The sequence below is a fragment of the Rhamphochromis longiceps genome, linkage group LG15, assembly GCF_057381845.1.
Source record: "Rhamphochromis longiceps isolate RC_006_pf linkage group LG15, R_longiceps_female_GT1.1, whole genome shotgun sequence".
NCBI classification, from domain to species: Eukaryota; Metazoa; Chordata; class Actinopteri; order Cichliformes; family Cichlidae; genus Rhamphochromis; species Rhamphochromis longiceps.
In genome coordinates, this window is record NC_140571.1 from 27199257 (window position 1) to 27217595 (window position 18339).

Below are 18339 nucleotides of genomic sequence, written 5' to 3' on the forward strand. Positions count from 1 at the left end.
GAATCTCTAAGAATGGAGACCTGACCAATGTAACACTGCAAACACACAATATCAGCTGCATGACTGACAACGTGATATACACCACACACCTACAACATGAAACACCGTGACCTCCCAAGAAACACATCCACACCCCCTTCACTGCGTTCCTGCTTTTTCTTTCAGCAGTAGGCCGACAAACATATCAGCGCTACTCATAAAGAGGACGATATTGAGTGAGAGACTTTGCATTTGGAATAAAACATGGAGACGCAGGAGGTATTAAAACTGAGGAGGCACACCACCATCATCACAGGCAAAAAAGTGGCTTCAGCAGAATAAAAGTAAAGCTACATTTTTTATTCCATTTATTCTTATGAAACATTTTCCTTCACATAATTTTTGTGTTGTTTTTGTGGTTCTGGAGAAAAGAAAGAAGAATCCACTAAAGTCCATTGTCAGTTTTTATTGGGAAACAAAGTCTGAGTCGAACTTTTGGAGTTAAAATAAATAAATATTATTAACAATATTAACATCTTATTTCATGGTACATTAATTACTGGAGGTTTATTAAAATCTCTCAAATCTTTTAAACGTTTATATACAGAGCTTTTTTTTAATTATTAGAATGTTTGTATTGCGCATGCCCGGTACCAACAGTGGCTCACGCGCTTTTACGCACGGCGTCCTCCTCCAGGTATCACACCTGGCTGTGGAAAACTCACATAGTTAGGACGGGTAACGCCGGATACTCCAAGAACGGACCTTCAAATTAAAAGCACAACATCGCCAAAAAGACAATGCGGCATTAAAAAGTCTCCAAATATTTATTTAGCCTTTTTAAGCTTCACTCTTTGTGTATAAAGAAGAGCTTAGTTTGATTCTTTTTAATGTATTTTAGATTTTTTTTAATCATGCTAAATATAGTTTTTATTTATAAAGCATTGCTCTTTAGCTCTTTCTTTCTATTTTTGGTTTTTATTTTACTTATTTAGAAATTTTTTCTGTAAAGATTTTTTCTTTTTATATTTGCCCGTTTTTATTTAATGATGTATTTCAGACATATTCAAGTGTTTTATGAGGTTCTTGTGGTTTTATTTTTCATATACTCGCTCTGAATCGCAGTTATTTCACTCATATTTCTGACTAATCCTCAGGTGTTTGTTAATCCCTCTGTTCCCTCCGTGCACCTCTGGATGTGTTCAGAGCTGGGACCGGAAGTCGCGCAGGGTTATCCGTGTGGCTTGACTGCGCTCTCTGTCCCGCAAAATCCCGCAGCTGGCATGAGTTTAGGATCCGTGAGTGGAAAAAAGAGGGGGGAATGAACAACACGCCGCCAGGATTACGGTTGGTGTGTGGACTTTTATTTCACTTTGTCCGCTTTTGGTTTTGGGGGATTTGAACTTTGATCGGGTTTCTTTCTGTGTGGCTCGCTCGTGGCTCTTCATCGGACTGTATTTGGGACCACAGCCGCTCCGTGAATGCTCTTCCACAAGTATTTACAGTGCAGGGTGTGTTGTCATCACTCTTGTTTTCGACAAAATGTTTTCTCAGAGCTGATTAATCATGTGTCCATTTCAACTTTATGAAACCAAAAATGATGCTTTAGTTAAGTTCTATAAAGTCCATAATTCTATTTAATCTCATTAATACAACAGCCTGTGTGTGAAAATGTTACAGCTCAGTGGGTTTTCAAAATAAAGTTCCAGATCGTGAGCATGACCGTTAGAAAGTGTAAGTTCTGAGGTCCCGTGGAGCTCCCGGGTTCTTTAGCGCACTGTGTGCTTTGTATTTAGTTGCGTGTTTGCCATCTCTCTCTGCATTGTGTTGAACAGGGGAGTGTTTTTCGCTGACATAGTTCTGTAGGGATTATAATGCAGGGAGCACATGCCCTCATGGCCCATTGTTGGCCCCTCTGTCTCTGTTGTCTCTCTTTCTACTGAGCGAGTCAATTGATGGAGGGATAAAAGGCCAAAAATATGCACTGACATGGCTTTCAAGAGAGAGAGAGAGCGGGGCAGAGGCAGAGGGTCAGTGGCAGATTTGGTAGACCTACTGTTGGTGGCCTGTACCCAGAGCCGGCAGCAGACAGGCCATGAGGGCCCAGAGCAGTCCTACAATTAAACGGGGAACACCGAGAAGCAAGCCATGTCTTTAAATTACATCAAAAACTTCTACGAAGGATGCGTAAGTACATCACTCAGACTTATTGGAAGGCTCTTCCTCTAACCGGAGCCTGCCTCACCAAAGCTTTGACAGTTAGAGAGAAGCAGTGCTTAACACACGTCCCTCCCGTGGCTTAAAATGAAAAGACATTAAAAAAAATTAAAGTCAATCTTCATTTTGCTTCAGTCTTTATGTAGCTGAGCAACATATTTGTGAGCCAAGAGGCTCTCTGCTTTGTGTGAGTGCCATTTGGGCCCTTTTCTGATAAACATGAGATGGGAAATGTTTCCTCTCAGTGGGTTTTGTTTTAGCCTTCAGAGCTCAGGGCCTCCAAAGCAGCTGCTTTTATCTGGCTGACAAAAGATGTTTTTCCTCTTTGTGTGTGTGTGTGTGTGTGTGTGTGTGTGTGTGTGTGTGTGTGTTCCAGCTCAGGCCTCCTACAGTGATAGGCCAGTTCCACACCTTGTTCTTCGGCTCTGTGCGGATGTTCTTCCTGGGCGTCCTTGGATTCGCCGTCTATGGGAATGAGGCGCTGCACTTCAGCTGCGACCCTGACCGCCGAGAACTCAACCTTTACTGCTACAACCAGTTTAGGCCCATAACACCGCAGGTAGGAGTCGTCATCCAAACTTTCATCCCTCTGATGTCACAAACCAAAGCAGAATGAGCTTTTAGAGGTTCCATCAGCTTTTATTAACACGAAGTAAATGCTACAAAACATCCGAACAATTCTAAATATCCCAAAATGTCTGTAAATGTTGACCACCATTACAGATCATATTGAGTTTGAGTTCTGAGAAATCGCATGTGTACAATGAAGAAAAGCAGTTGTGAATTATCAGTTTGGATAAATTCTGTTGAAGAATACAGTGTCATGCATGAATCAGGGAAGTTTCCAATATTCCAGCTGAGGCATGTTTGGGGACAGATGGTGATGTGTCCAATCCAATAAAAAGCATTTGCAGTCAGAAAACGGTCGCAGGTGGTTATCAGCATGAACGGCTTTTTTCCGTATTGGTGGAAAAGTCAATTTGGGAAAGAACATTTCAGCAAACATTGAACTGCAAATGACCAGATTCCCGCCTGCTGCTTTTCCAGAGACACAAATCCTATATTTCACTGATTTCCACCATCTCGAAGGCCAATTTAAAAGCAGTGTCTGAAGTCATGCACAATAAATGGACTTGTGTTCTTTTTACTTTGTTCTTTAACTTTCTATCCCTATTTAACCTTTTTCTCCTTCCCCCGATTTTCATCCTTGACTTGCTGCTCTTGTTGAAGTCCTCTTCCTGCTTCAATCCATCAACTTTACTTCCATGAGCTTTTCTCACTTCCCCTGCGTTGTTCCTCCCCTCTTCAGGTCTTCTGGGCATTACAGCTGGTAACAGTCCTAGTTCCTGGAGCAGTATTCCACCTTTATGCCGCCTGTAAGAACATAGACCAGGAGGAGATCCTCGAGCGACCCATCTACACAGTCTTCTACATCATTTCTGTTCTCCTGCGCATCATTTTGGAAGTCATCGCCTTCTGGCTACAAAGTCATCTCTTTGGCTTTCAGGTCAGTCGGTGAGAAATGTGACACGATAAATATTTTTATTCATATGTTCACCCATATTCACACCAAAGGATGGCAACAATGAGAACTGTGACTGTGTCTGGAATATAGTTTTTTTTTTAAACATTTTATTTTGTATTAATACCCAATTTTAATAGTTATAACTGTTTAGAATGAAGATTTAAATTTATTATACATACCTACAATGTAAACAAACCTATTAGTCCATCTGACATAAAAATATTTAAACATCTGTCCAAAACAAATTCAGAAATTTAAAAATTATATTATTTATTGGGCAAATAATAAACTCGATTCACATTTGATATCCAAATTTAAACCAGCACACTGGACTCTTCTGAGAAGTCAGAAATGAATCAAACATGACATGCAAACACTACAATTAATTTTTCTCTTCAGGAATGTAGGTTTGTTTATCATGTTTGTCTTCTGATAGAAAACAAATAATTTACATGTAAAGTAAAGTAAAGTGTGCGTGTTAGTCCCCATAGGGAAATAGTTCCTCTGCATTTAACCCATTCACCCAGTGAAGCAGTAGTGAATAGGAACCTTTAAACCTGACAGAAAAAGTGATTTGATTTATATTGTGATAGATGATGATATCCACTGATATGAGAAAAGATATTGGAGCCTATCCCAGCTGTCATAGGGCACACCCGAGGCAGGGCACACCCGAGGCAGGGCACACCCGAGGCAGGGCACACCCGAGGCAGGGCACACCCGAGGCAGGGCACACCCGAGGCAGGGCACACCCGAGGCAGGGCAGCAGACAGACAACCATTCACATTCATGGACTAGATGATGGAATCGAACTTGGGATCTTCTTGATGTGAGGCTACTGACCGCCCCACCATGCAAATATAATTGGTATATAAATGTCATTATTATGATGGCAGAAAGGTCAGATTTTGCTACCTGGTAAATTGACCTTTATTACAGTACAAGATAAGTCTCTTTAGGCATGACGTACCAGGGAAGTTTGCCGCTTTACTTTGATCATGGATCTGTTCCTGTGTGAAAACGTAGTAATTGTACTTTTTGACTCTGTTTTAAATGGTCCGGCACATAATAGGTACAGCCAGAGTAGATACATTGGCAATAATGCGGATCAAATTCCTGTCTTCATGAGTTGTAAGGTTTGAGCAGCCAGTGGCTAGAAGTTGAGATAAGAATGGAAGCTTCAGTGCCTCACATTTCTCTCTTTTTCCCCAGGTTCACCCACTGTACATGTGTGATGCCAGTGCTTTGGAAAAGGCTTTTAATGTGACAAAGTGCATGGTACCTGAACACTTTGAGAAAACCATCTTCCTCAGTGCCATGTACACCTTCACCGTAATCACCATACTTCTCTGTATTGCCGAGATATTTGAAATACTCTGCCGACGACTGGGCTATCTCAACAATCAGTGACACAAGTGCACAGATAAAATGACTTGTGGTAAACCTGTATGACACCTTATCTGCCAGTTATACCGGGCTCCTGCCGGCTACGGCTGGACCTTTATAAAACAGGGAGCAAACAGAAGACCAAAACCTCACCTGTGGTCAATCGTGAGTAAGTGGCACTAAGAAATTTGAGACAGTCCAACAATGTTAGAGCTGGCAAGTCTGAAATAACTTCCAGAGTTTAACCATAACTATAGAGTGATGATCCCTGGTTGTATATCAGATATCAGTGGGTCTGTACTGGTTGTGTCCAAAGGTGTTGTGTGGCCAATAGTTACCTCTTACTGAACACTTGGGGATGGACTAGAAAGACTTTTGGTTTTCTTTTTTTTCCTACAAGACATGGCTGAATGACAGACTTCATGGTGCTACTAAAAACTCTTTCCAGATGGATTACAGCCCAATGTCAAACACCTCAAAGGCCCATAACAATCTTTTCTTGGAGTTGTACCTCAGATCTGACTATACAGAAGAAACCCCAGAAGCATTAGCTGCACACATTTTTTTCTAAAGCGCTTTGAGTGCTCAGATGAGTAGAAAAGCGCTATATAAGAACCAGTCCATTTACCATTTACCATTTAAAGGGCCTAACATGCACTAAATGCATCATGGTTCATCGAGCCAACTTGATGCATCCTCTGTGGACTCTGTTCACTTATGGAGTGCCAACCTAAACAGTTCTTCTTACGGTGCAAAAAGATCTGACTGGAAGGCGTAAGGTCTTCATGTAATGTAACTGTTAACAATGCAATTAACTGAAGAGCTAGTCACATTATTCTGTATAAAGTGCAGATGAACGTAACTGTCTAGCTTGCCTTTCAGGTGGCAACCACCAAACGTGACAGGCACATCGCAGAGCTGGCCACAGATTGTCACTCATGCCATGCATAAGAAACTGTCATCCAGTAACCTTACCCATGGGCGAGTGAATTGCAGGTGCCATTGCTTCTGACACTTGTATGTGTGACAGTTATCGCTTACAATGTGTGTCTGATGTTGCTCAAGGTCTGTTTTGACCTTCACTTCAATCAACACAAGCGCCACAACTTTGTTGTCATTTCATATAGGATGGTAGTTCTTAAACAACTTGATCATCAAGCTCATGTGCTGGTTGAGCCTAAACATATGCTTGAGTTTACCTCAGTGAGATTAAAAGGCATCTTCAGACCACCGATGCGTCTTACCAAAGATGCCATTGCTAAAATGGTTGCTATGTAGTGTTTTACTCTTCAAGGTAAAGATCTGCCCAAAGATGCAACTTATTATGAAATGGGTTTGATGCAATGAACTACGAAAAGGAAAACACCTTGTAATGTATATTTTAAAAAAACTTTATCAAAATCTATCACCTGAAAAATCTGAGTTAAAAAGTTACAATTACATTTGGCTGTAAAAATGTGTTGAAATGAAAAATTTTCAGTTATATAGTAGTACTAAAGTTGTAATGGTTTTGAAATTTCTGAAACAAAGCATCAAGCTCCATTTAGAACATTCATATGTTAATTTTTTGTTAATAGGTATTTAATAAAATCCTACTGGCAGATTTGTTGAAATCCAAGCTGGAGAAGGTTCAAGCCATTCATGGTTCTGAACGTTCTGGGACACCAGAAGAGGTGTCCTCAGTCCCCCGCCTTTGCTTCACCCTTTTTTTCTTTGCTTGAAGTATTAATACTTTCTGTAATATTTTCCTTTGGTGTCATTGTCCATGTATTTTGAAAAAGATTACCTCTCATGTTTTGTAATGTTTTATTTTTAATCAGACATCCATCCAACTTTTGTTATGAAGTTTTCAGCAATCTGTTCATCATCTCAGGTACAAAATTGCATTACACGACAAAAGTGGATCAAACGCTCTTTCCGAACCCTTTTAAACCCTTAACCCTTTTCCTCTCTCTGTGTCATCACTCCAGTTGCAGGATTTAGAAGGGTTTGAACCAGGTATGTGACTCCTGTGATTTGGGTTTGTCTGCGTTCTGGTATCTGTGACTGGACGATGGTTTTAAATTTTGCCTCTAAAAGTTCTGTCACCAAGACTAAGGCCTGGTTTGTATGAAATTAACAACTGCAGATGAATTTGGCAGGATAAAAGGTTTCGAGGTGGTGCAAATAATGAACAAATCCAGGAATCTCACTGGATAAAATGGGATAAAACTAATTTAAGTCCATAGCAGTGGTCTATCTCAGTCTACTGCTCAGGTATACGAGGTGCTATCCAAAAAATTCAGAGACTAGGGTGATAAAAGTAAAACCCATACCTGATTTAAATGTAGCTACCGTCCCCTTCACAGTAGTCACCTGATACAACGATCCATAGTTTCGGCTCGTTAACCACACCTGGAACACTCCCCGAAAGTCCCATTTTTCTCATTGGTGCTGCTTCCGTTCAATGGTGCAAATAGTTTCTTTCTTCTTCTTTTTTTCACCTGCAAGGTAACACAGACTAGTGTAACATTCACCTAAGCTGCTTCTGGCACCTGTTGCATGTTAAGAAAAGAACTTCTGAGGGAGAAGTCAGTTTCTTTTACTAGACTGTACACATTTACTTTCTGGTTACCAGACAAGCTGGCTAGTTTACTTGCAGTTAGCAATGCAGCTACCTTAAACAGCTCATGCTTCTTTGTCCACTAGCTAGCAAGTTGCCAGAGCACATCACATTTCTATAGGTTTTAAGCCTCTGTTCATTTAGTGGGCTAGTTTCAGTCCTTGTGAAAGGTACTGTTTATAAGGTTGGGGAAATCTGTAGTAAGTTGAAACTGAAGAAGTCACCTGGATGAGTGGCGCAATGTTTCTCCCACTGAAAACGCTATGTTCAGATGAACAGAATCAACTTTTGGGGGTTTTAAGCCTCTAGTAATTTCAGAGGGTTGTGTCAATCTTTCTGGTGTGACCAAGCTAACAGGTTAGTTTCATGCTATCATCTGTAATTTTGAAAAACAAACCCAGGACATTTTAAAATCCACAAGAAGAAAATGTTTTGCTCAGGTTGGCCAAAGTTCAGCGTTCACTTGTTAGCTTTTACCATAAGCTAATTTGGCAGGGTCAAACCTCGGGGCTAGTCTTGGTTAAGAGCTTAATCAAATTTGTACATGAAGCTGTGTTTATCTGTCTTTGAATGATTAACTTAGAAGAACTTGGAAAGCAGAGCTTGTTGTATTTTTGCAAGGCTGATTCACTGATAATTAACAGAACTGGAGAGATTGGAAATATTGGGGGGTATATGTGATATTAAACATATAATCTAGTTATTAAAAAGGTGGCCACAAATTCTCAGCTTGTTCTTTTAATGAACTCATGTAAAAGAAGTCAAAGCGTCAGCATAAAGTAGGGAGGTATATGGGTTATGTAGCACCACTGTAAGCTAATTTACTTCTTTTGGCCACTAGTATCAGGGTCATTTGTGGAAATTCAGGTATGGCACACAGAGTACACAACAATGCAAATTCATCTTTATTTTTTTTTATACATCTTTGATTTTTACCAGTGATGTTATGTTAGTTGTTAAAATTGAGTTGAGGTTTATTACATTTTTGACCACTGTTTGTCTCTATATGAAAATATTTTGTCAAAGAGGCAAAGTTTACAACCAGTGCATCCATATTAAAACAGAAATCTGTTTGCTACAGTTTACTGAAGGTGACCAGTAAATTCTGACTTGTTTTGTCTTGAGATGATTATTAAAAAGTCCTACAATTGTCTTTGTTTCATTGTTGATTGACTTGACTACAGAGTACTACAGACTACGGTATTTATAGAGAAAAGTGTGTATATATAAGGGGAATATACAGGGAGTGCAGAATTATTAGGCAAGTTGTATTTGTGAGGAATAATTTTATTATTGAACAACAACCATGTTCTCAATGAACCCAAAAAACTCATTAATATCAAAGCTGAATGTTTTTGGAAGTAGTTTTTAGTTTGTTTTTAGTTTTAGCTATTTTAGGGGGATATCTGTGTGTGCAGGTGACTATTACTGTGCATAATTATTAGACAACTTAACAAAAAACAAATATATACCCATTCCAATTATTTATTTTTACCAGTGAAACCAATATAACATCTCCACATTCACAAATATACATTTCTGACATTCAAAAACAAATCAGCGACCAATATAGCCACCTTTCTTTGCAAGGACACTCAAAAGCCTGCCATCCATGGATTCTGTCAGTGTTTTGATCTGTTCACCATCAACATTGCGTGCAGCAGCAACCACAGCCTCCCAGACACTGTTCAGAGAGGTGTACTGTTTTCCCTCCTTGTAAATCTCACATTTGATGATGGACCACAGGTTCTCAATGGGGTTCAGATCAGGTGAACAAGGAGGCCATGTCATTAGTTTTTCTTCTTTTATACCCTTTCTTGCCAGCCACGCTGTGGAGTACTTGGACGCGTGTGATGGAGCATTGTCCTGCATGAAACTCATGTTTTTCTTGAAGGATGCAGACTTCTTCCTGTACCACTGCTTGAAGAAGGTGTCTTCCAAAAACTGGCAGTAGGACTGGGAGTTGAGCTTGACTCCATCCTCAACCCGAAAAGGCCCCACAAGCTCATCTTTGATGATACCAGCCCAAACCAGTACTCCACCTCCACCTTGCTGGCGTCTGAGTCGGACTGGAGCTCTCTGCCCTTTACCAATCCAGCCACGGGCCCATCCATCTGGCCCATCAAGACTCACTCTCATTTCATCAGTCCATAAAACCTTAGAAAAACCAGTCTTGAGATATTTCTTGGCCCAGTCTTGACGTTTCAGCTTGTGTGTCTTGTTCAGTGGTGGTCGTCTTTCAGCCTTTCTTACCTTGGCCATGTCTCTGAGTATTGCACACCTTGTGCTTTTGGGCACTCCAGTGATGTTGCAGCTCTGAAATATGGCCAAACTGGTGGCAAGTGGCATCTTGGCAGCTGCACGCTTGACTTTTCTCAGTTCATGGGCAGTTATTTTGCGCCTTGGTTTTTCCACACGCTTCTTGCGACCCTGTTGACTATTTTGAATGAAACGCTTGATTGTTCGATGATCACGCTTCAGAAGCTTTGCAATTTTGAGACTGCTGCATCCCTCTGCAAGATATCTCACTATTTTTGACTTTTCTGAGCCTGTCAAGTCCTTCTTTTGACCCATTTTGCCAAAGGAAAGGAAGTTGCCTAATAATTATGCACACCTGATATAGGGTGTTGATGTCATTAGACCACACCCCTTCTCATTATAGAGATGCACATCACCTAATATGCTTAATTGGTAGTAGGCTTTCGAGCCTATACAGCTTGGAGTAAGACAACATGCATGAAGAGGATGATGTGGACAAAATACTCATTTGCCTAATAATTCTGCACTCCCTGTATATATTATGATGGATGGTTTTGGTTCACGTTGGTCCACCCGTTGAGGTGATGAGGTACATTCAGACATATACACATGCATACCCTACGATCATTATTGTAAGATTATTTTCCATTGATTCATTGTTTTTATGCTTATCGAACTCAGAGTCAGAGGTGACTGACCAGCTATTATATGGTAATGGTGATAGCATGTGGTATAAAAGATTTCTTGAATCTGTCCTTGTGGCAGTGAGCTGAGTCAGTCTGTTAGAGAAGGACTGCTGGCTATCCAGTGCGTAATGCAGAGGGTGGTCAGTTTGTTCAATTAATTTATCCAGACCACATCTTCAGAAGTGTCCAGCCAATCTCAAAGCCACCTTTCCTGATCAGTTTATTCATTCTATTGATGTCGACAGCTCCAACGGCGCTCCCCCAGCAGACCAGATTGAAGTACACTGCAGTCGCCACAGCTGACTGATAGAAAATCATAATTTTGCTGCACACATCAAAGGATCTCAGCTTTCTCAGGAAACAGAACCTGCTCATTGCCTTCTTGTATACAGTCTCTCCTTGTTAATATGTACTACCAGGTACTTGTATTCCACCACACCAGTATCCTATCACAGGACAGACACAGGGTCCCTCTGAAGCTGCTCCCCGTCTTTCTGGTCTTATTGATATTCAGAAGCAGATGATTCGAAATCTTCACCACACCATAAAGTCTAGTGCTCTGTACCTCACTTCCTGCCCATCACTAATGCATCCAACCACTGCAGGTGTGATGACCCAGGTTGATACTGAAAGTCAGAGGTGCAGAAGGTGAATCAGAGTGGAGACACTCCAGTGCCCCTGTGAAGCTCCTGTACCGTACTGTACATCTCCAAATCAGAGAGTCTCACACACTGGCCTGCCGGGTAGTCAGTGATCCACAAGAAAGTGGATCGCTGACATCCTTCTCTTTCAGCAGCAGTGGCTGCATCACATTTAATTTACTTGACAAATCAAATAAGGTGATCCTCACCATGCAGTTTTTTTCTGTCCACGTTAGTCCAAAATAAATTAACCCACTGATGGTTTGATTTGTAACCCCACCAAACATTTTCTTATGAGTTTACAAACTGAATTGTTACCGTCTTACTCGAAACATGATGTTCTTTTGTAAACTACGGCCTCACTAGAGTCAAAAAGTTCATGATTTGTGTCCAGAATTTTACCTGCTAGTCTGCATGCCGACTGTTCAGAACATATTTCGTGCATCCAGGGAGGCTGCAGATAATAAATACAGCTTTGCTCATCATCAATTACTACCGCCTCATCCAAATCCAAGCTACATTTGGATTCAAAGTCTGTTTGTGTGCAGCAGCCTTGCAGCTAAGCTCCTCAGTTCCCATGAATAAAAAAACCCCAATAAAATACAGTATAACCGGAGCCAAAAAGTGCAAAACTGAGTCATCAAGGGAGTGGGTGGGCTTGGACCAGAGTCGACCAGTCAGCCAACAGATTCTCACGACCTCATTACCCAAAGCCCTGACCACATTAGCATTCCAAACCTCATGGACTTCAGTCCAGCTCAAGGTTCGGTGGGAACTGGGCAGCATGAAGCTTAACACACCAAATTTAATCATACAACAGCATATGGACCAAAGAAAACCTGGTACCCAGCAGACATGCCTCAATAAGGTCAACACATGGCAGGCTTTGGGAGAAACCCGGAGAAGCTGTCATGCTGTTTCTTTGTTGAGCCTCCCAGGTCAAAGGATCATTTGACCACAAGAACCAAACAGATCCAAGCTCTCGTTTTTACCACGGCCCATAAACTCCCCTCACTGCAACGGACTTCTCTGCTCCAAGCCCACCCAATTTCCTGGAAATACATCATTGTTCCCTTTGATTTACACCGTTTATTATCAGACTTCATTTGCTTTGTTGCAAATATGCTTTGGCTCAATCGCCTGAATTCAGACTCAGTTTGTGGCTTTAACTTGACCTCAGTCCAAATATCCTAGGTGTAATACTATGCTGATTCTTTTTTAACATTCATTTGTTTTGATTGACTTTTGGGACAATATTGGAATATTAAAAAGAATTTAAACATGGAATTTATTATTTTGAATCTGTCTAACACACATGCACACACACAAATTGTGCCAAGTAACTAAAGCTTGTTTTTAAACACACGTTTGCCATGACTTTCTTCCAGTGGCCACTGTCTGGTGTCACATTTCTTAAAAGAAAATATGATCCCAACTGATTGATTGATATATATATATATATATATATATATATATATATATATATATATATATATAGTCACTCATCCAAGTGACGTCTTCAGTTTTGGAGACTGAAGAGGTCACTTGGATGAGTGACGAAAAGTTTCTCCCACAAAACGCTACGTCCAGATGAACAGAATCAACTTTTGGATATTATATTGCTAGTTTTCTTCAGTTTATTGTTGTCCAAAATTCTTTGACATCTTCCACCAATAATATATTTTTATTCAGGCTCATAGAATATGTATTATATCATAGTTTCACCTGTAGTTCTTTGGTTTAATGAGCCTCACCTTGAGATTCAAACCCTCACCCAATACTTCAGCGAGATGGTGACGTCATCGTCCCGTCTGGGCGGCCGCTCCTATTGGACAAACACGCGGAAGTACGGAGGAACTCTTGCTAACAACAACAGTCCATTCTGGTGATTTGTTCGAGCTCGCTGGATCGGTTTTAACTCCACCATGGCTCTGCCGGTTCAGTTCAGAATCATCCAGCACCACCTGCGGACCGCGCAGGAACACGAGAAACGGGACCCGGTGGTGACTTATTACTGTAAGTGTGTGTTCTGATTGGCGTTAGCAGCTACTGTTGTTAGCATGACAGCTTTGTTTACCTGAGAGCTGACAGCCGCCTGAGCTTAGGACCCAAGCGTTTTATCCAGAGGGGAAGTTTAAAGTAAAAGTCCTTACAGATTGTGTGAGATGTTCGAGGAGTCGCCGAACTGCGGCGTTAAATCACTCCGCTCTTTGAACGTCTCACAGCGTTAGCTCTGACACCTCCAACTTCATTAGCCTCCTAACGTTCCCTTAGTAACAGGGACCATTTGGGAAATTCATAAACTGTTCCCCTCACTGACTCAGATAAAGAAAGTCCTCCAGATTCCGTTCTGTGAGGCTGTAAACCTGCTCTGCTTTCATCCTGCTAAATTTAGCTGAAGTTTGGAACAACCCAGAAACTGTCCAGGTAACCGTACCTGGCTAGCTGCCAGTGAGGTCTGGAGTTAGCAGACAGGAAGTACCGGCCAGAACGTTCCAGGGCTGCTTCAAAGTCTGACGTGAAGTCCTCGTCCAGCTAGTTTTTTTCTTCTTCTTTGTCCTGCTGTGTGTCACAGAGTCATGAGCCTTCACAGTCAGCTGTGAACAATGGGCTCCACCCCACTGCCTGCATACTTCACCTCCACATGACTCATGAGTTTTTTTTACCAGTCTGTCACTATGTTTCACACCAGTGCATACCTGCTGAAACCCAGTCGCACTTTCCTTACACAGTGGCAGTATTTTCTACAGAAGTATAATGCAGCCGCGTGATGAGAAGTTATATATTCAGTATACCTCACCAATCCACAACATCAATTTTGTCAGGACACTTGAGACGGCAAGATTAAGAACCTACAATATTATTATTACTATTTTTAATCCCATAATTTTATGAACCTTTATAAGCAGCATTTGGCAATAGTGGTGTAGAAGAACTCAGATTTTACAGGAAAATATCACCAGCAGAACTGGAACTGATTGGTGGGGGTGAGTGGAGAGGGATGAGGCCAAAACACAAATAAATTATGGGAGAGAGAAAAAACAAAAAATAGAAAGCTTGTTTAAAGTATTGTAATCAAGGACAGAAATTCCAAGAAAATGCTTGTATCTCCGATCTCAAGTAGAATATGAAAATTGGCCTGTTTTCTTTTTTCTTTTTTCTTCTGAATTAATGAGATGCCTTAAAACCTTTGAAACCTTGATTTGATGGACAGTGATTTGACCGTATTTACGTCAAATCCTGGTGTCTGTGAGATATTGACTTCTGTGTTATAGCTGAGTGTTTAGATGTATTTAGGCTGACGACTTTCTGGTGAGATGCAAAACATCCAGCCAATATTCCCAAAACGTTGATTCTGTTCATTTTCAGCAGATGGAACGTTTCATTGTTCATCCTTGTGACTGAACATAGTCTACTCTCTGGGATTTCCTGGATTAATGAGCGGGCAGTAACAGTAGCATCTACAGTATGTTACTCAAACACCAGTGCCTCCCGGTCTTTCATTCCACACCAAAGTAAAAGTGCCGTGGGGGGTATTAATGGTCATGAAAGAGAAAAACTGCAGGTGGTTTTTGGTTTGTTGTTTGGTCAAGTGACTGCATAAAACTTCCATATTTTTCCTGGTGATTTAAACCAATATGATGCTTAAGTTTCAGGGATCGTATCACTTCTACACTTTTGTTCAATATTTACTCTGAGAACAGATAAGCTGTTCCACAAAATTCTGTTTTTATTTTTCATTTAATAGGAAACCACCAAGTAATAAGAGCTAGTCTTGTAAGTTTTATATATATATATATATATATATATATATATATATATATATATATATATATATATATATATATATATATATATATATGTGTATATGTGTGTTATTTTCCTTATTATGCAAAGTGTCGTGTTGACATGTTTTTATCAGTCTGAACTATGTATGCTTCGATTTATTAGATTTATATTCACTTTGAAATCAGCCATTTCACAGATTTGTACAACTAACTTTGTGCACATTAAAAGCAGGTGTGATGAAGTATTAACAGTAATTTATAATTGTTTATGGTATTCATTTCTCTCCTTCACTATCACAGATGTTGAAAATCGTACAACATAAACCACAAAAACCCGTCCTGCTGGGTTCTTTCTGTGTGCCGTTTGTACGTTCTCCCTGTACTTGCTTGGGTTCTCTTTGGTACTTTGGTTTTCATGCCACAGCACCAACTGGAGGATTCTAAACTGGAGGTAGGCGTGAATGTGAGGTTTTCTGTGTCTCTGTGTTAGGCCTGTGATGTACTGGCAACCAGAGGCCGCTCTCAGGTGTGCTCAAGGTGCTGATCTGCGCTGATCGAGCAAAACCAGCATCGGTGAAGAGACGAGTGAGAGAGAGACAGAAACCAAAGTGTTGTTGTTACTCACTCACAGTTTGGACACACACAGAAAACTGTTGTCTTGACGCACCTCCAGACTGCTGATCCTTTGCTAACAGGCATCGTCCCACTGTCTCTGATGTCTGATCCACCTTTTTGGGTCAGTGTTGGTCAGAATATCACATCACAGTCATCAGTGGTCCACGTAAATTATTTCAAATGCTCTATTGAAAGATAACGTTTTGGTAGAAAGGTGCCCAGTCCTCAGCCTTGTTTCCTGTTAAGTAGGGCAGAGTGTGTAAAAGGACTGATTGGTGATGCAGAGGGCACAGCAGGGACTGAGTCTGACCCAGTTGAGCTGATGTAAGTGAGATGCACATGAAGAGGTATATCAACGCAGGAAAAGAGAGTCAGATCAAAACCAGGAGCCCACTGACTGACAGGCAGACGGACAGACGTGTGCTTCCTGTGACAGCTGAGGTGAAGCTTCTGGGAAACAGCTGTTAGGCCACATCTTCATAATGTGGCTGCAGCTTTAAAAAGCTCGTTTTGCTTCAAACAGGCAGAACGGGAAATGGGACGGTCATGGTCATCACTGTTTTCAAGGCATGCTTTGCTCTGTGTTGAACCTGTGTTTGCTCACCTTTACCAGCCTGTGGATGTACACGATGGCGTGTGTGGCTGAGCTCAAAATGATGGCAGGCGATCCGCCACCATCATCAAACCAGATTTTCCTCTTTTAAATTTGGCTGATTTTTCACCCACCTGTCATCTTTTTGTGAAAGTGAAATACTTCAGCGCTGCTGCTATTTTTATTCTGTCACTCTGAATCTCCCCCGGCGGGTCCAAACACTGACCCTTTTACTAGACTACTAGACCATACCTCCCAGGGACGGTCATTATCGTTCCTTGGGGGTGGCGGCGCTCTTTGTGCTGTTTCTGGTTATTAATTTGCCGAGCGCCGCTTCTGTCCATGGCACGTGAAAAACACTCTGCTGCTGCTCATATTAGACGATTAAATTGACTCACCTCTCCAGTCTGTTTTATTCTTTTTTTTTTCTTTGGTTTTTTTTTGCCTCCTTGGTCTCTTTGCTGCGAGCTGCTCTGTGCAGTGCAAACAGCCTAAAAACAAAACCCTGTGAACACTAGATGAATGTTCTACCAGATGATCTCTTGGGGGAATTTGGACTGTGAGACACCAGCTTTGGCCCTGCATGTCCTCTGGATACCCCACAGGACCTAAAATATGGGCTAAGTCTGGTTTCAGCAGACAACCATTAAAGGGTAGTAAGATGTCAGATCCATAGTTTGAGAAAACAAAAAACATTTTTTTAATTGAAAATAGTTACAGAGAGACTTTATTTGGGATAAATAAAGTCTCTCTGATTCTGATTCTGATATTAATTCTGATATTAATCATGCAATATGTTTGTTGTTTTCTCGTGGTTGTTTATCAGCAGGTACAGCTGTGGGTGTGGTCTGCAGTTCAGGTGTGAGTCTGTATTTGGAGCCCAGTTACCTGTCAGTGTTGTGTGTGTCCTCTGGTCAAGTGCTTAATGGATTTTATACTGCTTATGTTGGGAACATGACTGACGGAGCAGATAAGCAGTTTAACTGTATCTGAAAGCAGCAACAGCAGCCTTTTATCACTCAAGTTGATGCGGAGAGATAAACATGACGGACAAGTCCGAGGAGGGTGAAGGTGAATAGCCCAAGCTGCCTGCACTCAGTGTGTGTTTGTGGTGTGAAAGGTGGCCCCGTCAGTGTGGATGTGTGCTGGACCAGTGACCCAGTCAGACCACTGGAGGTCAGCAGCACCATGTGTCTGGGCCTCAGAGGGAGAGAGAGGGAGGGGCGGGTCGTACACTAACTTTAACAGGGAACGTATGTGTGTTTAAGGGATGGGGAGCAGTGGACTATGAGTGTGTTTCGTCACCATATTAGCAAGAAGATCTTTTTAAGAATAAGATGTGACGTGATGAGTGAAGCAAGGCTTAAAAGAATAGAAATAGGTTAATGCTCATGTATACTGATTATGGGAGCAATAACACTAGAGCTGGAATAACAGATGTCGGCCATGTCTGGAGTTGGGTGCATGTTTTTGGTAGCAGGAAAAAAGGAAATGGCAGAAGGAAGCTTTGAAATATGTAAAAAAACCAAAAAAACAACAACACTTGTCGGCCTTTATAGGGGTCTGCGAGGTCTACAATTAAACTGGTCGACTGCACTGAATCAGATCATTCAGAATCAGTGTACAGTTCCTACCAGGCATGCTTGCAGGTTTTACCCTGATGTCACTCTTTGATTAGTGACATTATGAAGGCTTTGATACCTTGAGATGAGCATGTTAGCTGTCACTATGCTGGTATTTTGAAATGGATGGATCTGACTGAAACTGTACACCAAAAACCTGTCATGGACAACCATCCTTCTTGATCCTTTTTTTAAAAGTCAGTGTGACCTGAAACTAGCAACTGGGCCAGAAAAGTCATCTGAGTCACAGAGAAATGGACATAGAGACATTTCCACCCAACAAATATGGCTACCAGTTCTAAAGTTTAAAAATGTATTGGTTATTGGCTTCAGTGATGAGAAACCCATACATGAGAAATGTGAACTGGTTGGAGATGCTTGGTTAAGTGACCTCAACAAAAGTGCGCTGCAAACTCTGCCAAACTGC

At 41.2% G+C, this 18339-nt stretch overlaps 2 protein-coding genes and 1 long non-coding RNA gene across 7 annotated transcripts in view; 2 read left to right on the plus strand and 1 right to left on the minus strand.

Moving 5' to 3' along the window:
* The first annotated feature begins 1170 nt into the window (after positions 1 to 1170).
* gje1a (gap junction protein epsilon 1a) lies at positions 1171 to 7429 on the plus strand. The gene is made up of 4 exons (XM_085382931.1): positions 1171 to 1330; positions 2573 to 2755; positions 3506 to 3703; positions 4934 to 7429. Exons 1-4 carry the CDS (start codon positions 1301 to 1303, stop codon positions 5129 to 5131), a joined length of 609 nt encoding a protein of 202 aa, XP_085239057.1. The 5' UTR covers positions 1171 to 1300; the 3' UTR covers positions 5132 to 7429.
* On the minus strand, positions 2651 to 13180 carry LOC146652811 (uncharacterized). 3 transcript variants are annotated; one of them, XR_014907677.1, is made up of 3 exons: positions 13050 to 13180; positions 7423 to 7590; positions 2651 to 2785 (listed from the first exon to the last, which is right to left on the minus strand). It is a non-coding gene; the product is annotated as an uncharacterized LOC146652811 (long non-coding RNA). The 3 variants fall into 3 exon arrangements; XR_014907675.1 differs by lacking the exon at positions 2651 to 2785 and adding an exon at positions 2829 to 3570; XR_014907676.1 differs by lacking the exon at positions 2651 to 2785 and adding an exon at positions 2829 to 3696.
* The window catches only part of vta1 (vesicle (multivesicular body) trafficking 1), a 63289-nt gene continuing 58059 nt past the window's right edge, over positions 13110 to 18339 (plus strand). For 2 of the 3 annotated variants that reach the window (XM_085382929.1, XM_085382930.1), the window contains exon 1: positions 13110 to 13311. In XM_085382929.1, the coding sequence (XP_085239055.1) occupies positions 13221 to 13311 (91 nt within the window). In that variant the 5' untranslated portion in view covers positions 13110 to 13220. The remainder of the gene's footprint in view (positions 13312 to 18339) is intronic. The other variant, XM_085382928.1, reaches the window with a different exon arrangement.

What these genes read in the sequence shown, in the direction of transcription:
- gje1a (XM_085382931.1), top strand. Translation starts at nt 1,301, where the DNA reads ATGAACAACACGCCGCCAGGATTACGGTTG. An exon ending in CGCCGCCAGGATTACGGTTG is followed by an intron (nt 1,331 to 2,572) that starts GTGTGTGGACTT and finishes TGTGTGTTCCAG; the next exon opens with CTCAGGCCTCCTACAGTGAT. An exon ending in GTCATCTCTTTGGCTTTCAG is followed by an intron (nt 3,704 to 4,933) that starts GTCAGTCGGTGA and finishes CTTTTTCCCCAG; the next exon opens with GTTCACCCACTGTACATGTG.